We start from the raw sequence: 20,671 nt of genomic DNA on the forward strand, positions 1-20,671 counted from the left end.
ATATGTGGCCTTTTGTGTCTGGTTTCTTTCAGTCAGCGTAATGTTTTCAGGGTTTATCCAGGTCGTAGTATGTATCAGCACGTTGTTCCTTGTTCATGGCCAAATAATATTCCATTGTGTGGATAGCCCACATTTTGTCTATCTATTCATCAGATGGACATTTGGGTTCTTTCTCCTTTTGGGCTATTATGAGTAGTGCTGCTATTGATATTCATGTATACATTTTCTGTGGACATGTTTTCATTTCTCTTTGGTATATACCTGAGAGTGAAGTTGCTGGATCATATGGTGACTCTGTGATTAGCCTTTGGTATATGCCGGGGAGTGAAGTTTCTGGATCATATGGTGACTGTGCGTTTAGCCTTCGGTATGTGCCCAGGAGTGAAGTTTCTGGATCACATGGTGACTGTGCGTTTAGCCTTCGGTATTTGCCCGGGAGTGAAGTTTCTGGATCATATGGTGACTCTGCGTTTAGCCTTTTGAGGAACTGCTGGACTGTTTTCCACAGTGGCTGCGTCATTTTCCATTTTCGGCAGCAGCGTGTGATGGTTCTGATTTCTCCACACCCTCACCAACACTTGTTATTGCCTTTATTTTTCACTGTGGCCATCCTAGTGGGTGGGAAGTGGTATATCATTGTGGTTTTGATTACTTTAGAGTTTTGAGAGTTCTTTATTCTTTTTTTTTTTTTTTTTTTTTTTTGAGACGGGGTCTCACTCTGTCACCCAGACTGGAGTGCAATGGCGTGATCTTGGCCCACTGCAACCTGCGCTTCCCAGGCTCAAGCGATTCTCCTGTGTCAGTCTCCCGAGTAGCTGGGATTACAGGCACTCACCACCACACCTAGTTACTTTTTGTATTTTTAGTAGAGACGGGGTTTCACCATGTTGGCCAGGCTGCTCTCGATCTCCTGACCTCAAGTGACCCACCCGCCTCAGCCTCCCAAAGTGCTGGGAGTGAGTCTCCATCAGTCCCTCCTCTCTCCACCCCAGTCCCACTGAGGGCAGCTGTGGTGGATGTGCTGGGAGATAGGGAGAAAGGAAGAAAGGGACCAGGTATCTGGGCATCCATATTCCTTCCTTTAGCATCACAAAGGATTTTTCTAATTCCTGCCCTTATTCCTGTTTCTCTTTCAGACCCTGGAGGAGGAGCTATTTGGGAACAATGAGGAGAGCCCAGCTTTTAAGGAGTTCTTGGACCTGCTGGGGGACACGATCACACTGCAGGATTTCAAAGGGTGGGTTTTAGCCACGTGACAGCTCCAGCTCCATCAACAAGGGCACTAGAGGAAGGGCAAGAGGCAGACAGCTCAGTCCTCAGGGAGCACATGTGAGTTAAAAACACACAAGAAATGAGGGATGGCTTTTCAGGGTCTGATAGCTCGCTGCATTCCTAAGGAATCAGGGGTCCAAGGAGTGATCCAGTGTGGCAGATTCCCCTGAAGTCGTTCATGTTCTGCCCTGGGCTCCGCCCCAGACTTGCGTTCCTACTTACCTTTGGCCCAGACTGAGAATGGAAGGAATCCACTTTCCCTGTCACTCATCTGCCAGATGTGTGGGAAAGGGAGCCCCATGCAGTTTTGGGGGGAAATGACCTATTTTATTTTATTTTTAATTTTTTTATTTTTGGAGACAGAGTCTTGCTCTGTTGCCCAGGCTGGAGTGCAGTGGTGTGATCTCAGCTCATGTAACCTCCACCTCCCAGGTTCAGGCGATTCTTTTGCCTCAGCCTCGAGTAGCTGGGACTACAGGCGCCAGCCACCACGCCTGGCTAAGGTTTTTGTATTTGAGTAGAGACGGGGTTTCGCCATGTTGCCCAGGCTGGTCTTGAATTCTTGAGCTCAGGCAATCCACCCACCTCAGCCTCCCAAAGTGCTAGGATTACCGGCGTGAGCCACTGCGCCTGGCCTGAAATGACCTATTTTAGATAATACACAAAGAATGCATCATGAGGAGCTGATGCAAATATAACAGTTCCTCAGGCAGGAATCCATACAGCAGTCTGTGCTTTTTTTTTTTTTATCTTGAGACGGAGCCGCGCTCTCTCGCCAGGCTGGAATGCAGTGGTGCGATCTTGACTCATGGCAACCTGTGCCTCCTGGGTTCAAGCGATTCTCCTGCATCAGCCACCCGTGTAGCTGGGACCACAAGGTACGCGCCACCACGCCCGGCTAATTTTTGTATTTTTAGTAGAGACGGGGTTTCACCATGCTGGCCAGGATGGTCTCAATCTCCTGACCTCGTGATCCGCCCGCCTGGGCCTCCCAAAGTGCTGGGATTACAGGCGTGAGCCACTGTGCCTGGCCCTGTCTATGCTTTTTTGTTTTTTTTTTTTTTTTTTTTTTGAGACAGAGTCTCGCTCTGTCGCCCAGGCTGGAGTGCAGTGGCGCGATCTCGGCTCACTGCAAGCTCCGCCTCCCGGGTTCACGCCATTCTCCTGCCTCAGCCTCCCGAGTAGCTGGGACTACAGGCGCCCGCCAACATGCCCGGCTAATTTTTTGTATTTTTAGTAGAGACGGGGTTTCACCGTGTTAGCCAGGATGGTCTCGATCTCCTGACCTCGTGATCCGCCCGCCTCAGCCTCCCAAAGTGCTGGGATTACAGGCTTGAGCCACCGCGCCCGGCCTGTCTATGCTTTTTTAAGTGGGCAGTAAGATAGAACATTGGGGCCATTGCTTGGAAAACTCTGGCCCTTGACTTTCCTTGGCCAAGGCTGCATTTGGGATGAGCCCAGACCTGGCTAGCCTGTTTTGTCCTTGGTGGCTGGCAGATGGCTCCAGGCCCCAGAATTCCCCACCCCAGCAGCCAGATTGACATGATGTGTGAAAATACCTAGCCCAGTGCCTGGCACGCAGCGGATATGCACTAATCACTTTCTTCCTCTGCTTCCTTCTCTGTCCTTCCTTCTTTTTCCTTTCCTCTCTTCCTCCATCTTCTCCCTCCCTCAAGGTCATCACAGCTGTCTAGAGTCAGTCACACCCAGGATAAAACCCCTGCTCCACCACTTATTAGCTCTGTGACTTTGGATAAGTGACTTGACCTCTACAAGCCTCGGTTTCCTCACTGTAAAAAGGGAGATAAAGGGCTGGGCTCAGTGGCTCACGCCTGTAATCCCAGCACTTTGGGAGGCCGAGGTGGGTGGATCACGAGGTCAGGAGTTCGAGACCAGCCTGGCCAATATGGTGAAACCTTGTCTCTACTAAAAATACAAAAAAAAAAAAAAATTAGCCGGGCATGATGGCGGGTGCCTGTAGTCCCAGCTACTTGGGAGGCTGAGGCCACAGAATCGCTTGAACCCAAAGGGCAGTGGTTGCAATGAGCCGAGATTGCACCAGTGCACTTCAGCCTGGTCAATAGAGGGAGACTCTGTCAAAAAAAAAAAAAAAAAAAGAAAAAAAAGGAGATAAAGATAGTTCAGCCCTCCAAGGTTTTGGGGGGATTAAAATAAGATAATGGGCTGAGCGTGGTAGCTCATGCCTGTAACCCCAGCACTTTGGGAGGCTGAGGTGGGCAGATCACGAGGTCAGGAGATCGAGACCATCTTGGCCAACATGGTGAAACCACGTCTCTACTAAAAATACAAAAAATTAGCCGGGCGTGGTGGCACGTGCCTGTAGTCCAGCTACTTGGGAGGCTGAGGCAGGAGAATCACTTGAACCCAGGAGGTGGAGGCTGCAGTGAGCTGAGATTGTGCCATTGCACTCCAGCCTGGGCGACAGAGTGAGACTCTGTCTAAAAAATAAATAAGTAAATAAAAAATAAAAGATAAGATAATGCTCACGAAACACTGAAGTGCCGTGCAGGGGTAGCCATGATTGTTATTGTTCTCATATTGCCACCTTTCATTGACTTTGAGATGCTGTCATTATAAGACACATCCTGTGACGTTAAAATGTGAAAAAATGGCCAGGCATGGTGGGTCTCACCTGTAATCCCGGCACTTTGGGAGGCCGAGGCGGGTGGATCGCTTGCGCCCAGGAGTTTGAGACCAGCCTAGGCAACATGATGAGACCCTGTCACTACAAAAATTTGAAAAACTATAAACATTAGCTGACTATTGTGGTTGCTCCTGTGGCCCCAGCTACTTGGCAGGCTGAGGCGAGGAGGATCACTTGAGCCCAGGAGGTTGAGGCTGCAGTGAGCCGTGATGACGCCATTGCACTCCAGCCTGGATGACAGAGTGAACCCCTGACCCAAACCAAAACAAAACGTGGGCCTTAGAATAGGTGAAATACAGTATAGTAAGCCCAGAAGGTCCTCAGAGATATGAAATTCTATCCCTTTATTTTATGGAGGCCCAGAGAGACTAAATGAATTGTCCACGATCACGTGCTGATTTAGTGGCAGAAGCAGGTCTAGAACCCAGAGCTCCTGCCCCCTGTCCAGTGTCCTTTCTGCCATGCCAGCCTGTGCACATTTTCTGGCTTGTATTGTAGTGTGGGGGGGTGCTGAGATTCTAGGTCCATCTTATTTCGTTTTCTTAAAGGAACCTGCATGTGCTGAATACTGTGATCAAAGCTGGCAGCTGTGTGTATAAAGGCAGAAGGGACAGCTCCTGGAAGCCCACCCAGTTCCTTAGAGCTTTTCTTTCTTGCCTGTGAGGAGACAGCCAGAGAAGGGACTTCCCTGGATACTCCCAAGCTGGGTGCTGCAGTGGTTGGGCCTGTATCTTAGGGACTAGCTGGGCAGAAGTGGAGCATCTGCCACCTCTTCCGGCTGACTCCAGATGCTCTTCTGGGGCTCCCCACCATCCAACAGGATGGCTGGCTGCCCTATCTCTGGGCAGAGGACTTGGACATGGCCTTGCAGAGAGCAAAGAAAGGCCAGCGCCCAGCCTTAGGGGAATGGCACCGGGGACGGGCATTTGTTTGGGATTGTGGATGGACGAGCTTCCTTCCCATATAACCATCAAGTGTGGAGACGACTCAGCCAAGGCTTGAGATGGAGGTTCCGCTTTGTGATTGATTGATTGATTGATTGATTGATGGAGTCTTGCTCTTGTCGCCCAGACTGGAGTACAGTGGCGCCATCTTGGCTCACTGCAACCCCTGCCTCCTGGGTTCAAGTGATTCTCCTGCTTCAGCCTTCTGAGTAGCTGGGATTACAGGCATGCACCACCATATCTGGCTAACTTTTGTATTTTTAGTAGAGATGGGGTTTCACCATGTTGGCCAGGCTGGTCTCGAACTCCTGACCTCAGGTGATCTGCCCACCTTGGCCTCCCAAAGTGCTGGGATGACAGGCATGAGCCACTGTGCCCGGCCAACTTTGTCTTTAAATAATGAGTTTGTGGGTAGAGTGCCAGGGCTGACATACCTTGAAGAACAGATCTATCTGCTTTTCCCACAGCACAGCCTGCTCTGCCCTCAGCTCTCCTGTCTCCTCTGCTGCGTATCCTCTGCTGCGTATACTTAGGGGAGCTTGCATTAAGTTGCCCACTTTGCCTCACTCTCTTTTCTTCCCATCTCCTGCCCTGTTTTGTTGACAGTTTCCGAGGAGGCCTGGATGTGACCCACGGACAGACAGGGGTGGAATCAGTGTATACGACATTCCGGGACAGGGAGATCATGTTTCACGTTTCCACAAAGCTGCCATTTACCGAGGGAGACGCCCAGCAGGTAACTGGTTTGGGAGGGCTTTGGGAGCCCAGGGCGTGCGAGGTGAAGGCCCGCCTCTGGTCTGACCTGCTAAGAGACTGTGGCCCTCCCCATGTTCGTTCCCGTAGCCGGCCAGTTGTTTAGCTGTGCAGCAGCGTCACAGTCAGTTCTGTTGTGTTTCTGGTCGAGGCTGTGCCTTAGCGGTCCATTCTGTTGTGTTTCTGGCCGAGGCCGCACCTCAGTGGCCCTGGGTGGGAGGCAGGGCAGAGCTTGTGTTTCTTCCCCGTTGACTGATGGGGAGACTGCAGCCCACGGTGGTGACAAGACTTCCTTGAGGTTTATCTGTTTATTAGGGGCAGAGCCTGGGGGCCCTGGTCATAGAGGGTGGTGGTAAATGGTGCATGGTGGGGTTTGCAGAAGGGGGCCTGAAGCTGGCTGTGCCACTTTGGGGCGTGTGACTGGGCAAGCCAGTTAACCTTCTCATCTATAAAAAGGGGGTAACACCACCCACGGTAGAGGGTTATTGTGGGGATTACATACTTTTCTGACTAGGGTTCATACGATGCCCAACTCATGGCCGGCTTCCTATAGAACAGCTGTTCACTGTCCAGCCCCTGGTCATTTTGTCCCCCTTCCTGCCCCAGTGACGGAAGGCTGGTTATTGCGTGAGAATCCTTCCCCACCCCCAGCCTTCCTCATCTCACAGGCTCCTCTCTCACCACACCTGTGGAAATTCAGCCTTGACCTCCACCAGGGAGACCTGGATGAGACTCCTGTCCCCACTGCTTTCCTGCTGTGCCCCCTGTTTGCTGCTCTGACAGCCGTGCATCCCTGGGGAGAGCCACGGCTGGTCCCTGGCTGTTGAAAGCCCAGTTCCCCCAGCCTGCCTTCTGCCCCTTTTCAGTCTGGGAAAATAAGAAATGCAGGCAGGCCATTGCCCAAACTCTGCCCTGTGTGTCTCTGAGCAGGAACTGGGGAGGGAGCACGGATGTAAAATTGTAAACATAGTGCCTGGCTTCTTAGGAAAGAAGGAAGTTGGCAAACGAGATGATGTGTTGGCTCTAAAATAGCTACTGAATGTTCCAGAAACACATGGAAGCAGAATTCCTTTTGTATCCAAAGTGGGTTTTTGTTCAACCTTTCACCTCCAGCCCCCCTGTTCCCTTATGGCCTCTCTCACCCGATGCCCCTGCCTGGGCCTGAGGCCTGTTGTCTCTGGGCCTTCTCAGTCTTATGTATGTTTCTTGGGAAATACACCTTGGCACAGGGCTCGGCTCTCGGCGGGGCTGAGTAAATATTAGTTTTCTCTTCCTGAGAAGTGGGAAGATGTGCGTGGAGTGAGGCCATTTGTGTAAAAGCGCCCAGCACAGTGCTTGGTGTATAACAGGTGCTCAGTGAATGAGGAACTCAGTGTGAAGGGACTGAGCATTGGGCCTGCATGCAGTAGGTGCTTAATAAAGGAACAAATGCATAGGCAGGCACCTAGCCCAGACTTGACGTACAGGAGAGGGTTTTTGTGTGTGTGTGAGGAGGGCTGTCACTCTCACCCAGGCTGGAGTGCAGTGGTGCGATCATAGCTCACCGCAGCCTTGAACTTCAGGACAGGGTTAACATTTGATATCACGCATGAACAGCCCAGCATGGTTCCAGGGACACACCAGGTGCTTGGTGGCCGAGATCACACCCAGAAGCACCTGGCCCTGCTTGGGATATGGAGTTATGGTTGGGGTCCTCCTTCCATCCCACCTGCGCCAACCTGGGTGATCAGTGCTGTCATGATCTGCCACCTCGTCGCTCTCATTCACACTTTCAAGACCCCCGACCACGTCTCCTCCTCCAGGAAGCCCTCTCAGGTTGCTGTCGGACCCTGTAATTTTGCCCTCGCCTCTGTCTCCAGAGCTGTCAGGCATTTCATGTACAGCAGCTGATTTAGCCCTTCCTGGCTGGCGGCTTTGTTAGTTTTCTCAGGTGGCTTCACCTGTGTTTGTATTTCTCCCAGATCAATGACAGGCTCTACCAGGGCAAGACCCAGCCTCGCCTTTTAAATATTCTCGCCAAGTCCTGGGTCAGGGATCTGCATGCTGTAGAGGTCAGTAAGATGCTTGCTAGCCTCTGCCTAACGACTTGGCCATCTTCCCCATTCTTTTTCCTTTTTGGTGGCTTCTAAAGATTGAAAGAAGGTCGGGCACAGTGGCTTACACCTATAATCCCCACACTTTGGGAGGCTGAGGCAGGCTGGTCAGGAGTTTAAGACCAGCCTGGCCAACATGGTGAAACCTCGTCTCTACCAAAAAATACAGAAATTAGTGGGTGTAGTGTCACGTGTCTGTAATCCCAGCTACTCGGGAGGCTAAGGTGGGAGAATCACTTGAACCAAGGAGGCGGAGGTTGCAGTTAGCCGAGATCGTGCCACTGCACTCCAGCCTGGACAACAGAGTGAGACCCTGTCTCAAAAAAAAAAAAAAAAAAAAGATTGAAAGAAGAACCCCCCTGGTTTTCCCCAAATAGGAAAGCAACTCAAAAGATACACAGAGCATGAAGCGTATTCCACGCACTTCTCCCCTTGCTGCCTGGCATCGGTACTGTGCTTTCATACTAAATTTCCAAAACAGCAACCGCAAACTCTTCTCACTCAGAATTCAGTTTTCCTGTGTGCAAAGGAAAGTGAACCCACTCTTTCCCCAAAACATCTTTCATGATGTTCCTAAACTCTCAATACTTTTTATTTAGCTCCAGAGAAAGAGACACATTGGAAATGACATCGTGGCCATCATCTTCCAAGAGGAAAACACACCATTTGTCCCAGACATGATTGCCTCCAATTTCTTACATGCCTACATCGTCGTGCAGGTGGACACCCCGGGCACAGAGACCCCATCCTACAAGGTACGGAGAACGCCTTGTTGGAGGGAGTGGGGGGCCTCGACACCTCACCCTGTGTGGGTCCTGTGATACCAGAGGACACTAGTCCTCAGCAGTCAGAGATTCTCCATGAGTTCGCAGGTTTCTGGGGTTTGGAGCTAGATTCGGGGTGGGGAGGACCTTCCAAGGCCACCTGATCCCCCTCGCTGCCTCCAGGCTCAGTGGCATCTCACTTGAGGGCTGAGGAGCTGTGAGTGTAGTATTTGGAATTTGGTAATGCCATTTGCTCGAGTAAGGCAGAACTAGAATAAAGAAAGGGCGTGGAAAGGACAAGCAGGAAAGGGTGGCTATAGAAGGGTGGTAATGAAGGAAAAAAGAAAAAAATGTTTATGGTGAGGGTGGACAGGAGGGGCCTGGTAGACCCTGGTCACTGGGTGAGCCCCTGGCCTGGCTGTTTTGGACAAATGATGGATCTTAATTTAAAGACCTCCAGGGAGGCAGATACGCAAACACGTGGGTCCGAACCTCCCAGGCAGTCACGGGTCTGTCAGATGGCTCGAAATCCTCACCGGTGCAGATGACAGTGAGACAGGGCAGATCATTGCCCCTGCAGTCCCCCTGCTCCCCACTCCTCATGGCTGGATCGCTGACCCTCCCTCCTCTGCTCCACGAGAAAGAATCTCCACCTCTTGGTCAACAGTCTGTTGGTATCACAGTGCTGTGGCGGGTGCGGGACTCAAGGGTGATGGACTGAGGCAGGGCTTTCAAGGCAAGGGTTAGGCAGGCTCTGACTCCCTGCCGATAAGTGCAAAATGCTGAATTTGTGTCCTTCCTTGGATTCCTGAAAAGAGAGGCCGTACCTTAAATTCTCAAAGGGCTCCCTGCTCCACAAAATATCAGGAACCACTGTTCTAAGGGAGAGGAAAGACGAGCCTGTGATTGCTAATGGGAAACCATGAGGCCTGAAAATGTTTGCCATCAAATAATTTCAGCCCATCCTGATTCCTAGGGTTCATGATGCCACAGCACTTCAACTCAGTTAAGTGCAAAATTCACGTCAGCTTTTAAAACCAAATGTGAATCATCAGAAGAAAATAAAAAGAGGCTGGGCACGGTGGCATACGCCTGTAATTCTAGCGATTTGGGAGGCAGAGGCAGGAGGATCGTTTGAAGCCAGAAGTTCAAGACCAGCCTGGGCAACATAGTGAGACCCTGTCTCTAAAAAAGCAAAACAAAACAAAATAAATGAAACAAAACAAAACAAGCAACAGAAACCAAATAGCAACTCCCTCCTGCTGAGACTGATTCCTTTATGCCCAGGCTCATGCATCCCTGCCATTGAGCAGTTTTAGCTGAAGCTGGTGAAGACATGGTGTGAGCTTTTCTTTTCTTTCCTTTTCTTTTCTTTTCTTTTCTTTTCTTTTCTTTTCTTTTCTTTTCTTTTCTTTTCTTTTCTTTTCTTTTGAGACAGAATCTTGCTCTGTCGCCCAGGCTGGAGTGCAGTGGCGCAGTCTCGGCTCATTGCAACCTCTGCCTCCCAGATTCAAGTGACTCTCCTGCCTCAGCCTCCCGAGTAGCTAGGACTACAGGCGCCCACCACCACGCCCAGCTAATTTTTGTATTTTTAGTAGAGACGGGGTTTCTCCATGTTGGCAAGGCTAGTCTCGAACTCCTGACCTCAGGTGATCCGCCTGCCTCTGCCTCCCAAAGTCCTGGGATTACAGGCGTGAGCCACCGCGCCGGGCCCATTTCTTGAAAGCTACAGGATCACCTGCTTTGAGTGAGATGGGCATTCACTTCAAACAGCTGCTTCATTCATGTGTTGGTCGAAGCAAGTTGACTCACTCAGTGCCTGCTGTGTGCCAAGCACCAGGCTGGAATGGGGCTCTTGGAGGTAACAGAATCAGCCTCAGGGCCTTCCTGATGCCAGAGAAGGGAGAGAAGAAGCAGGGAGTGCAGGTCAGCCACTGGGCAGCTGAACTAGTCAACTGCTTCTTTTAATAGACAGTTGAAGAGGAAGAACTACTGAGAAGGATCCTTGAAATGAAGCCATGTGATAGGAGGGCTCCCAGACCCTCTGGCAGAATGAGCCCTCCTGTAGACGTTTAGCATTTGCTTGTCTTTCCTAATAGGAAATGCATCTCAGCTAACCAGCTTCTCCACTTTCCTGAGACCTTAGCCGAGTGGTGCACTCATACAGAGAAAAATCAGAGATCCAAAAAAGCGCCACCCCACCTCCAGCTTTGGTGCTGGAAGTCTTTACCCACTCTTCTTCTCCTTTTTTTTTTTTTTTTTTTTTGAGACAGAGTCTCGCTCTGTCACTCGGGCTAGAGTGCAGTGGTGTGATCTTGGCTCACTGCAAGCTGCGCCTCCCGGGTTCAAGCAATTCTCCTGCCTCAGCCTCCCGAGTAGCTGGGATTACAGGCACCCACCGCCATGCCCGGCTAATTTTTGTATTTTTGGTAGAGACGGGGTTTCACCATGTTGGCCAGACTGGTCTTGAACTCCTGACCTTGTGATCCACCAGCCTCAGCCTCCCAAAGTGCTGGCATTACAGGCATGAACCATTGTGCCTGGCTGTCTTTACCCACTCTTCTAAGCCACAAAGCACAGCATTGTCCTCAGAGGGGTGATGAGAAGCAGAGAGGCAGGGCTCCCAGGAGGAGCAGGCTGTGGTACCTTGATCGTGCCCTCCACCTGCCAGGCAGACACTGAGGCTGGAAGGCAAGACGTGTGGATGGGGCCAGGGAGGGGGACCAGCCTTCCAAGGTACTCCCCAAAGCGCTGTCCATCCACACTCCCGGCAGCCCCCCAGGTAATTAACAGACTGTGGGGAGGACCTGGTTAGATCCCCCAGGGGGCCTGGGTGAAGCAGGACCTTAGCTGGTCCCTGCAGGCTCGGGCTGTGGCAAAGAAGGCTGAGATTTCCTCCGGACTGAGCGAGCCCCAGGAGGCCTCCACTGGGGAGGGGGAGCTGAAGAAAGAAGAGTAAAGGAGGGACAGGGCTGGGTGTGTGAAGGAAGGGGTCCTCTTCTGCCCACGGAGGGGCTGGGCAGCCTGGGGTTCTGGTCCTGGCCCTGCCTCTGCTGCGTGACCTTGTTCCTTCCCTCTCTGGGCCTCTAGTTTTGTCTGTGTGAAATGAGGAAGTTGGAGTAGACACCTGCAGGCTGCTAGCCCTGACATCCTGCAGGAGGGAAGGAGGCGTGCTTGGGTGTGTGTGTGTGTGTGTGTGTGTGTGTGGTGGGTTGCAAGGCGCTTTGGGGGAACTCTATTTCAGGAGCCCTTTACTGGGTGCAGGTCAGCAGGGGAAGTGAAAAGGCCACTGGGTGACAGTGGTTACCCCTTACCAGTTGCTTGCTCATCCAGGCACTGTGCTGGGTCCTTAGACACAGCCTTGAATCCTGACAAGCCCTGGTGAGACAAGACCTCTCGCTAGAGGGAGGAAATGGAAGCTGAGAGCTGAACCCACGTAAGGCCTGAGGCTACAGAGCCACGGAGCTGTGGAGCTGAGGTTCCCGTCTGGGTCTGCTTGCGGTCTTGGTCATTGAGCCATCAGAGCAGGCGAGAAATCGGCTCCACGGACTCGGGTGTGCACGAAGCATCACTCTGGATTATTTTTCAGAAATGAGTGTATTCCTCATCCTGCCCGCTTGGAAGGAAAGTCCAGCTCAGCCATCACCAGGACTACCCCTTTCCCTCCCCCCCATCCCTGCCTCCCTCTCCGGAGGTCCTCAAAGGTGTCAGGAATCTCAGGTGAAGCCCACCGCCGGGGAGGGCCCTGTCTTTGTAGCCCCCTCCCCCTTTCCCGTCACGACTTGTCTGTTGCTTGGACAACGCTCTGTGTGCCACCGCGGCTCCCAGGCCACTCTTGGGCGTGGGGACTTTGTCACGTTTTAAGCTTTCTGAAGTTCCCAGTGCATCCTCATGACTCACACCAAGCTTCTTCCTCCTTCCAGCCATGCAGGTCCCTTCCCCAGAGTCACCTGCATCTGCCTCTCTCCCTCCCTCCAAGCCTTCGCTGGAGGCCCTTGCTACATTTAGAAAACAGGAAGGTGGGGCTGTGTTCAGTCAACTTCTGCTTTCAGCCCAGTGACCCAGGTATCCCCAAGAGGGGGAACAACAAAGGCCTGGCTGCCTTGTTCGAATGGGGTCAGGAGAGGTGCACAATGAGGATGGAAGGTGAACGCATGTCACAAGGAAGGACCCTGTCCTCCAGTTGGCCCACAGGGCTCTGCTGTGGGACTGTCCGGCTGGAGGGTCGGATGGACTTGAGAATGTGTCTGAAGCCACTTATGTGGTCAGCACAGACCACTCTAATGCAGGCTGGAGGAGGAGGGGGGAGTAGGGGTGGGAAGGGGAGCGCTGGGGCTGCCCTCTGGCCTCTGTCCCAGGTGCCCACAGTCTGCAGTCTCCCCATAGCCTTCCCACACCCCCACCCCTGATTCTGGCTCTGTGACTGGATTCTTGACCTGGGCCACCGGTGCCTGCTGGGTGGTGGTAGGGAACCGGGTTCAGCTGCTGGATCCCAGCCAGAAATCACGTCAGCCGAACACACACCATTTCCTGACTCCGGGCACTGCAGTTTGGGCTGGGCAGACAGCCTCAAGCTTGGGAAGAGAAAGCCCGTATTGACCAGCTCTCTCCCGCTCCGTTTCCCCTCCGGACTCTGGCAGGGCCTTTCCTTGGCTCGGTGCCCAGCTGCCTGCTCACCCGGCCTGGCAGACTCTCTGCATCTGCCCCACTTCACAGGCCGGGGAGGCTGGCAGCACGCCAGGGCCGGGCTCACGTCAGCGGCCGCGCAGGGAAGGGAGGGCAGTCTCCCGAGAGCCTCACAGCCTCGTGGGCTGAGAACAGGTGAAATCAGGGCACCTCCGTGCAGAGGGAAGGCGGGGTGTGGGGCCCATCCCACGGCTGGGAGAACCCCATGCAGAGAACCTGGAGGCCGTCACTCCAAAGCTCAGGTTCGCTCACGCTGCCAGAGGGGTGTGCCCCACCCTCAGTTCCTAGCCTGGGCCCCGGACTGGCTGACCCTGTGTGTAGGGCCAGGGCTCCCAAACACGGGTCCACTGGCTGCACGAGAGCTTCTGGGGGGCCCTACCCTTCCGATTCGGCAGGTTTAGGCCAGAGCCCATGAACCCAGTATTTATTTTTAAACACCTGAAGCAATTTTGAAGCAATTCTGATTTATGGCCGAGCTGAGAGTCAGGCTTGGGAAGAGAACCCCAGAGACGGGTCGGGAGAGGCCTGGCTGCTCTGTTCCTCTGTGGCTGATCAGCTGTGAGACTTGCGGGCTTCTCTGTGTGTCTCTGGGCATCTGTTTCCTCATCCGGGAAAATGATTCTCCCTGTGCCTTCTTGGCAGGGTTAGCGTCACGGTCAAATGAGGTCACGAGATGCCATCTCCCGGGCACTTGTATGGCATTAAAATTAGGGTCCCAGCCCTGTCCAGTCATCTTGCCAAACCTGCTTCTGGCCTCCAGGAATGCAGATGAGAGGCTGCGGATGGCCCCACACCGTCTGGCGCCACTTCTAGGAACAGGGTCAGGGCCTGTGCTGGCGATGCTCACAGGAGTATTTGTTTGTGTTCTGGGAAGGGGAGGAGGGAGAAGGTGAGTACCTTTGTGAGGAGTGTGGCTCCCGTAGGGGCAGCGCTCGTCTCTTCCCTCCAGGTCCGTACCATGACTCTGTTTCACTCAGGTCTCTGTCACTGCGCGGGAAGATGTGCCCACCTTTGGTCCACCTCTGCCCAGCCCCCCTGTTTTCCAGAAGGTAGGACACTCTTCCTTCTGCTCCTCTCGCATCCACAATGCCAGGTCTCAGTGCTTGAGTAGCAATGGTTGGGATGGAGCCGAATTCAGGCTGGGAACGTTAGGGAGCTCCTTTTGCAGGTTTTGGGGGAACCTCCTTTCTTGGGGTCTCTCCCCACCTCTTTCATGCTCCAGTCTGGCCCAGCATAGGACCACTTGTTGGGGTGTTTGACACTGGGGTTGCCTTTCTGCTGGAAGAAGGGTTTTTATGTCAAGCCCTGGTTAAGGAGCCTTGGGCAAGAATGAGCTCCAGTCATGGAAGTGCCACTGTGGCTTCCCAGGACCAGGGAAGCGGGTTTCCACGTTGGGATATTCGCAAGTGGGCTTGGCCTGGGCTAGAAATGATCTGCTGTCGGAAGGGACCTTTCAGGGGTTCTCCCCACGCCCCTGGCTCTGCCTGCCTGTCACTGTGGCTGAAGAACTTCTGGCAACAAGCCAAGAGTGACAGACCTGAGGTCCGTCTTGTCTCTTCCAGGGCCCGGAGTTCAGGGAGTTTCTGCTCACCAAGCTCACCAATGCCGAGAACGCCTGCTGCAAGTCGGACAAGTTTGCAAAGCTGGAGGTGAGAGTGTGGTTTCTGAAGGTCTCCTTCCTGACCGCTGGGCTGCCTGTTAGCCAGCCTCATCCAGGGCTCCTCCATCTCTCTGTTACCCAGGCTGGAGTACAGTGGCATGATCTTGGGACTCACCACAACCTCTGCCTCCTAGGCTCAAGCGATTCTCCTGCCTCAGCCTCCCTAGTAACTGGGATTACAGTTGTGCGCCACCACGCCCGGCTAATTTTTGTATTTTTAGTAGAGACAGGGTTTCCTCCATGTTGGCCAGGCTGGTCTTGAATTCCTGACCTCCCTCAGGTGATCCACCTGCCCCAGCCTCCCAAAGTGTCAGGATTACAGGTGTGAGCCACTGCGCCTGGCCAATGAGTCTTTTTTTTTTTTTTTTTTTTTTAAGACAGAGTCTCACTGTGTCGCCCAGGCTGGAATGCAGTGGCCCGATCTTGGCTCTCTGCAAGCTCTGGCTCCCGGGTTCACACCATTCTCCTGCCTCAGCCTCCCGAGTAGCTGGGACTACAGGTGCCTGCCACCATGCCCGGCTAATTTTTTGTATTTTTAGTAGAGATGGGTTTCACCGTGTTAGCAAGGATGGTCTCGATCTCCTGACCTCGTGATCTGCCCGCCTCCGCCTTCCAGAGTGCTGGGATTACAGGTGTGAGCCACCGCGCCCAGCCCAATCAGTTATTTTTAAAGCACCTACTGTGTGTCAGACCCTGTTCTGTTCCCTGGGATATAGGAATAAGTGAGACAGTTTCTATCCCTGGAGAGCTCACAGGATAGTCGGGGGGTGGGGCGGGGGGGTCATTACTAGATAGACAGTTATAGTACAGTGTGCCAGCACTAGGCTGGGATGGAGGTCAGCACAGCTCAGATAGTGACTATTTCTGCCTATGGGGGACAGAGGGTGTGTTCAGGGAAGGCTTCCTGGAGGAGGTGGCTCATGCACAGCTGAATCTTGATATCGGATGAACCTTCTGCCGGGTGGAAAGAGCGGGGAAGGGAGGGCTGATGTGGCATGGAAGACAGCATGAGCAAAGGTCGGGAAGAACCAGAGCCTGATGTCAGGAGGGAGCTGCTGAGGGTTTGCTGTGGCTGAAGGACCCACGGGGGCTGGAATGGTGGAGACTCAGCCGGAGATGTTGGTTGGATCAGATCCAGAAGGGCTTTCAGCTCGGAGGTGGGCTGCTGGTAAAATGCTTAGGCAGGAGAATGAGGGGCTCGAAGTGTATGCCAGAGGGATTGCTCTGACAGTGGTGTCATTGAGAACGACGGTGACAGGGACAGGTTGCAGGGCAAGAGGTGCAGGAAGGTGACCAGTTAGAAGCTATTTACAGGAATCCAGGAGAGATGACAAAGGCTTATACTGTATGGGAGGAAATGGTTTAGGGTCAAAGTTGGGAAGACTTGGTGGACTCCTGGCTGTAAGTGTTGGGGGATGTGGGATTGACTGTAGGGTGACTCGGGCCTTCAGCCTGGGCTGTTTGATGACACGGTGGCCGAGTTGTGCCTGCGAAGGCCGGGTTGCTGAAAGGGCCAGTCCTTGTCTGTGTGAATGGTGACCCCTGGTGTCCATGTGCATGGCTCTGGACGAACATCTGGATGGAGAAGAGCAGTGGGGAGTTGGGTGCGTGGATGTGGAGCTGGGGCAGAGGGCCAGGCTGGGATTCACTCTTCCTTCTGCTCCTCTACCACCAGGGTGGAGCTGTGGCAGCGGTGAGATGACCCAGGGAGAAGGGCGAGGGAGTAGAGCAGGAGGCTGAGCATGCAGCCTTCATCTTAGCTGCAGCATTTGTGAGCATGAAGCTCAGCTCAGCAGCAGGTCCACGCCGTGGCTGGGCTGGGCCGGGCTGGGCAGAATGGCAGCCTCCGGGCCGGGTGTCTGGAGCTGACAAGGAGCAGGCACATCTCTGCTCTCAGAGCCAGCTTCTCCATCCCACCCTCTTCCCTTCTAGGACCGGACCAGGGCTGCCCTCCTGGACAACCTTCACGATGAGCTCCATGCCCACACACAGGCCATGCTGGGACTGGGCCCAGAGGAGGACAAGTTTGAGAATGGAGGCCACGGGGGGTTCCTGGAGTCTTTTAAGGTATGAGCGTCAGAGTGACTGACGATTGCTGTGGGGTTGGGATTGGGGAGGATAGGAAGTGGTCCAAGGTCCATGGGATCCTGATCCCAGAGCCCAAGGGCCAGCTGGAGGGGTGACAGGAAACGTATGGGTATCCCAGGTGTTTGCAAAGGGCAGGGCCGTTAGGAAGTGTGTGAGGCTGGAGCAGCCAACAGTTTCTTCAGCAGCCTCCCCATCCTTCCTCTATCTGGGTCATCTCCTCCTGGCCCAGAAGTCTGATAAGTAGGGACAGTAAAGAGGTAGCAGCAGGAGAGGAGCCGGAGCAACCTGGGAACATCGGCGCTTTCACCTGCCTCCTCCTGGGTCGGGGATCCCAGGGCAGAATGGCAGGAGCGAGGACCACGACCCTTAGGGGTCTTCGTAGCTGCTGTGGGTGCCGCAGTGATTCTTCCTAGCCAGCGGCCGAGCATGGGAAGACCTGGCTGGGCAGGGGCCATGGAACTATGGGCAAGTCCCTTTGGACTTTGCCAAGGGAAAAACTAACTAGAATGGGCTGCTAAAGGAAGCAGTGAGCTCCTTGTTCCTGGAGCTATTCAAGTAGAGCTCGGACGGCCGCCGAGCTGGCGTGTGCTAGAGAAGGTTTTTCATCTTATGCTTGCTGAGTGCTTGTTGGTCCACACAGCACGTAGATCCAGCATCTGGCTCGAGCCTGGCTGTCAGCCTGTGCAGGTGGCAGAACGGGTCTTGTTATTTTCACGAACACACGTGGGGACGGGATGAGAGATGCCACACGGCTGCTCAGGTCCTTACACCGATGCAGAGGTGGAGCCTCATTTCAAACGCAGGTCTTCTGATTCTTAGGTCAGTGTTCTGCTGGGTTGCCTGATAGAAGGTGATTTGGAAACTCCCATCTGGGGGCATTGTGTGTGGGGCTTTATGGGGAATTATGTGTAGGGCTACACCCACCTCTATTAAAACCCCAGCTCTGTGGGATCCTGGGCAGTCTTTCAAGCCTCTTAAGGTGCAACTTTCTTGTCAACAACATAAGGATAGGAAGCAGGACCCCTGTCAGAGCCATCGTGCGAGTTCATTGATACCATGCCTGGAGAAGTCCAGATTGCCTGGAATACAGTAAATGCACAAAAATGTTAGCTGTTATTACAGTTGTATAAAGTGAAAGCTTCACACACATTATCCCACCTGGAGACTCGCAGCTACCCTCAGTGCCCTGTGAGGAAGGCTATTATTTGGGGTGTAGTAATTTTGGTATAATAGTTCATACTCAGTTTTAATAATGATGGGCATAGTATTACATGGGAGGAAACCAAGCCTCAAAGAGACAGAATCATTTGTGGGAGCAGGTGGAGTTGAATCCAGGTCTGCCGGATTCCAGATCCTGTGCTTTTAACGGCTATGTGACACCACCTCCCACTTTCTGACTTTGTTAAGATTCCACCCACACTAGCCTGGGCCCAGGCAGGCCTGGGGTCAGCCCCCCACTGCCCAGCTGGACCACAGAGAGCAGGGCACGGCTCCACCTACCCTGGTTGGGGCCAGCTGCCAAGATGCCTCTTGGGGTTGGGAAAAGGAGCTGAGCTGCTTGTCCAGGCTGGTGGGCGATTCCTGGGGCACCTGTTTCAGTGCTGATGGACAGTGGGAGCCAGGGCGAAATAGGAGAAATTTGGAGATCACGACGGAAGAGGGATGCGGAAGACGAATGGGAGGAGAGAGGGCGCCAGGTCAGACAACCCAGCGAGAGAATGGAGTGTGAGATGCAGTAAATGGGAAAACGGGCTTGGGTCTGGGGAAGGCAGAAAGGGGGGCCACATTAAACCTCCCACAGGCTCTAGACTTCCTTCCAGAGGCTCCACCACACTCCACAGCCCACGTATCAAAACATTTCCGCATCCCTCAGTAAATGTAATTTATGTAGAACTATAAGAGGTGAGGCTAGGCACGGTGCCTCACGCCTGTAATCCCAGAACTTTGGGAGGCCGAGGCAGGCGGATCACGAGGTCAGGAGATCGAGACCATCCTGGCCAACATGGTGAAACCTCGTCTCCACTAAAAATACAAAAATTAGCCGGGCGTGGTGACGTGAGCCTGTACTGCTAGCTACTCAGGAGGCTGAGGCAGGAGAATCACGCGAACCCAGGAGGCGGAGGTTGCAGTGAGCTGAGATCGCGCCACTGCACTCTAGCCTGGAGACAGGGCGAGACTCTGTCTCAAAAAAAAAAAAAAAAGTTGAGCTGCATTTGGCGAGCCAACATAATGTTGTATTTTGTAGACATTTAATGAAGCACTTGTTTTGAGTTTTGCAGGTTTCTTATAGTATTTTGGAGTTAACAGTTGGTTTTTCAGGTTTCAAGTATTTCTATATCCTGCAGATGCTTGTAGGCTGTGGACACTCTGCCCATGGTGCCCAATGGAGGAGGTGGTCCAGCTGCTAAATACGGGTGGCCGGTATAAGGAGAGTTGGCCTGAGGCCGCTCTGTCCAGTCACCCGCCTCTGGTAGGAGTCGCAGTTGATCTGTGCTTGACTCCAGGGGGTCTGACGTATTCCTAGAGGGGCTTACAAGAGAGGAAATGCTTTAAGACTTTATCACGACTCATCTTTGATCCAGTGATCCAGAGAATTCTTTTCAACCCTAAATCCCTGCAACTGTAGGTTGAAGAGAGGCCTGCTTCCAGATTCTGCTCTCACACCTACCTGAGGTAGCAGCGTGGGTGCAGGAGAGACTGTGACAGTCACACGGAGTAAGCTTCAGGGCCCTGACGGTTGTGACCAGATTTATTTTTTTATTTTTTTATTTTTTTGAGACAGGGTCTTGCTCTGTCACCCAGGCTGGAGTGCAGTGGTGCAATCTCGGCTCACTGCAACCTCCGCCTCCCGGGTTCAAGCGATTTTCCTACCTCAGCCTCCCGAGTAGCTAGAATTATAGGCGCCTGCCACCACGCCTGGCTAATTTTTTGTATTTTTAGTAGAGACGAGGTTTCACCATGTTGGCCAGGCTGGTCTTGAACTCCTGACCTCAGGTGATCCGCCCACCTCAGCCTCCCAAAGTGCTGGGATTACAGATGTGAGCCACCGCGCCCGGCCATTTGTGACCATCCTTTTTCCTTCCCACCTGGGGAGCACGAGCTCCTGTTCCCTGTCCCTTTCATCATTGCTCTCATATGTCCCAAGCGTGGAGGCCTGAGCTGGGGACAGGCCAGGCTCAGCCGAATGGAGCCCTGGGGCCTGGGGTGGATTCTGGTGTTTAGGCCGTGCCTGTGGCCAGGCTTGTGCGTCTGGCCCAGCTCAGGGAACCATCTCTAGTTTTGGTATTTTTTTTTCCTGGGCACCTGGGGCGGTGCTGTTGTGTCAACAGGACATTGCTTAGGGAGTTCACCCACAGCTTCCTGGGATTGCTCTTGAAACAAGTGATACCTGAAATGATTCCAGAAAGAAAAGTTACAGGCCTTTATCTCTTCCTGTCAAAGTTTTGTTTTTTTTTTTTTTTTCCTTTTGAGATGGAGTTTTGCTCTTGTTGCCCAGGCCTAGGCTGGAGTGCAATGGTGCAATCTTGGCTCACTGCAACCTCTGCCTCCTGGGCTCAAGCGATTCTCCTGCCTCAGCTTCCCAAGTAGCTGGGATTACAGGTGCTTGCCACCACGCCTGGCTAAATTTTTTGTATTTTTAGTAGAGACACCATCTTGGTCAGGCTGGTGTTGAACTCCTGACATCAGGTGATCCGCCCATCTTGGCCTCCCAAAGTGCTGGGATTACAGGCATGAGGCACTGCGCC

General features: G+C 53.2%; 1 protein-coding gene across 12 annotated transcripts in view; it reads left to right on the forward strand.

The window, feature by feature from the left end:
- RAP1GAP2 (RAP1 GTPase activating protein 2) overlaps positions 1 to 20,671 on the forward strand; it is a 284,239-nt gene that overhangs the window by 236,125 nt on the left and 27,443 nt on the right. For all 12 annotated transcript variants that reach the window (XM_055257978.2, XM_055257983.2, XM_055257981.2 and 9 more), the window contains 6 exons: positions 1,137 to 1,237; positions 5,488 to 5,617; positions 8,327 to 8,482; positions 14,155 to 14,226; positions 14,740 to 14,826; positions 16,770 to 16,904. In XM_055257978.2, the coding sequence (XP_055113953.2) occupies positions 1,137 to 1,237; positions 5,488 to 5,617; positions 8,327 to 8,482; positions 14,155 to 14,226; positions 14,740 to 14,826; positions 16,770 to 16,904 (681 nt within the window). The remainder of the gene's footprint in view (positions 1 to 1,136; positions 1,238 to 5,487; positions 5,618 to 8,326; positions 8,483 to 14,154; positions 14,227 to 14,739; positions 14,827 to 16,769; positions 16,905 to 20,671) is intronic.

This window comes from Symphalangus syndactylus, chromosome 20 (genome assembly GCF_028878055.3).
Source record: "Symphalangus syndactylus isolate Jambi chromosome 20, NHGRI_mSymSyn1-v2.1_pri, whole genome shotgun sequence".
NCBI lineage: Eukaryota > Metazoa > Chordata > Mammalia > Primates > Hylobatidae > Symphalangus > Symphalangus syndactylus.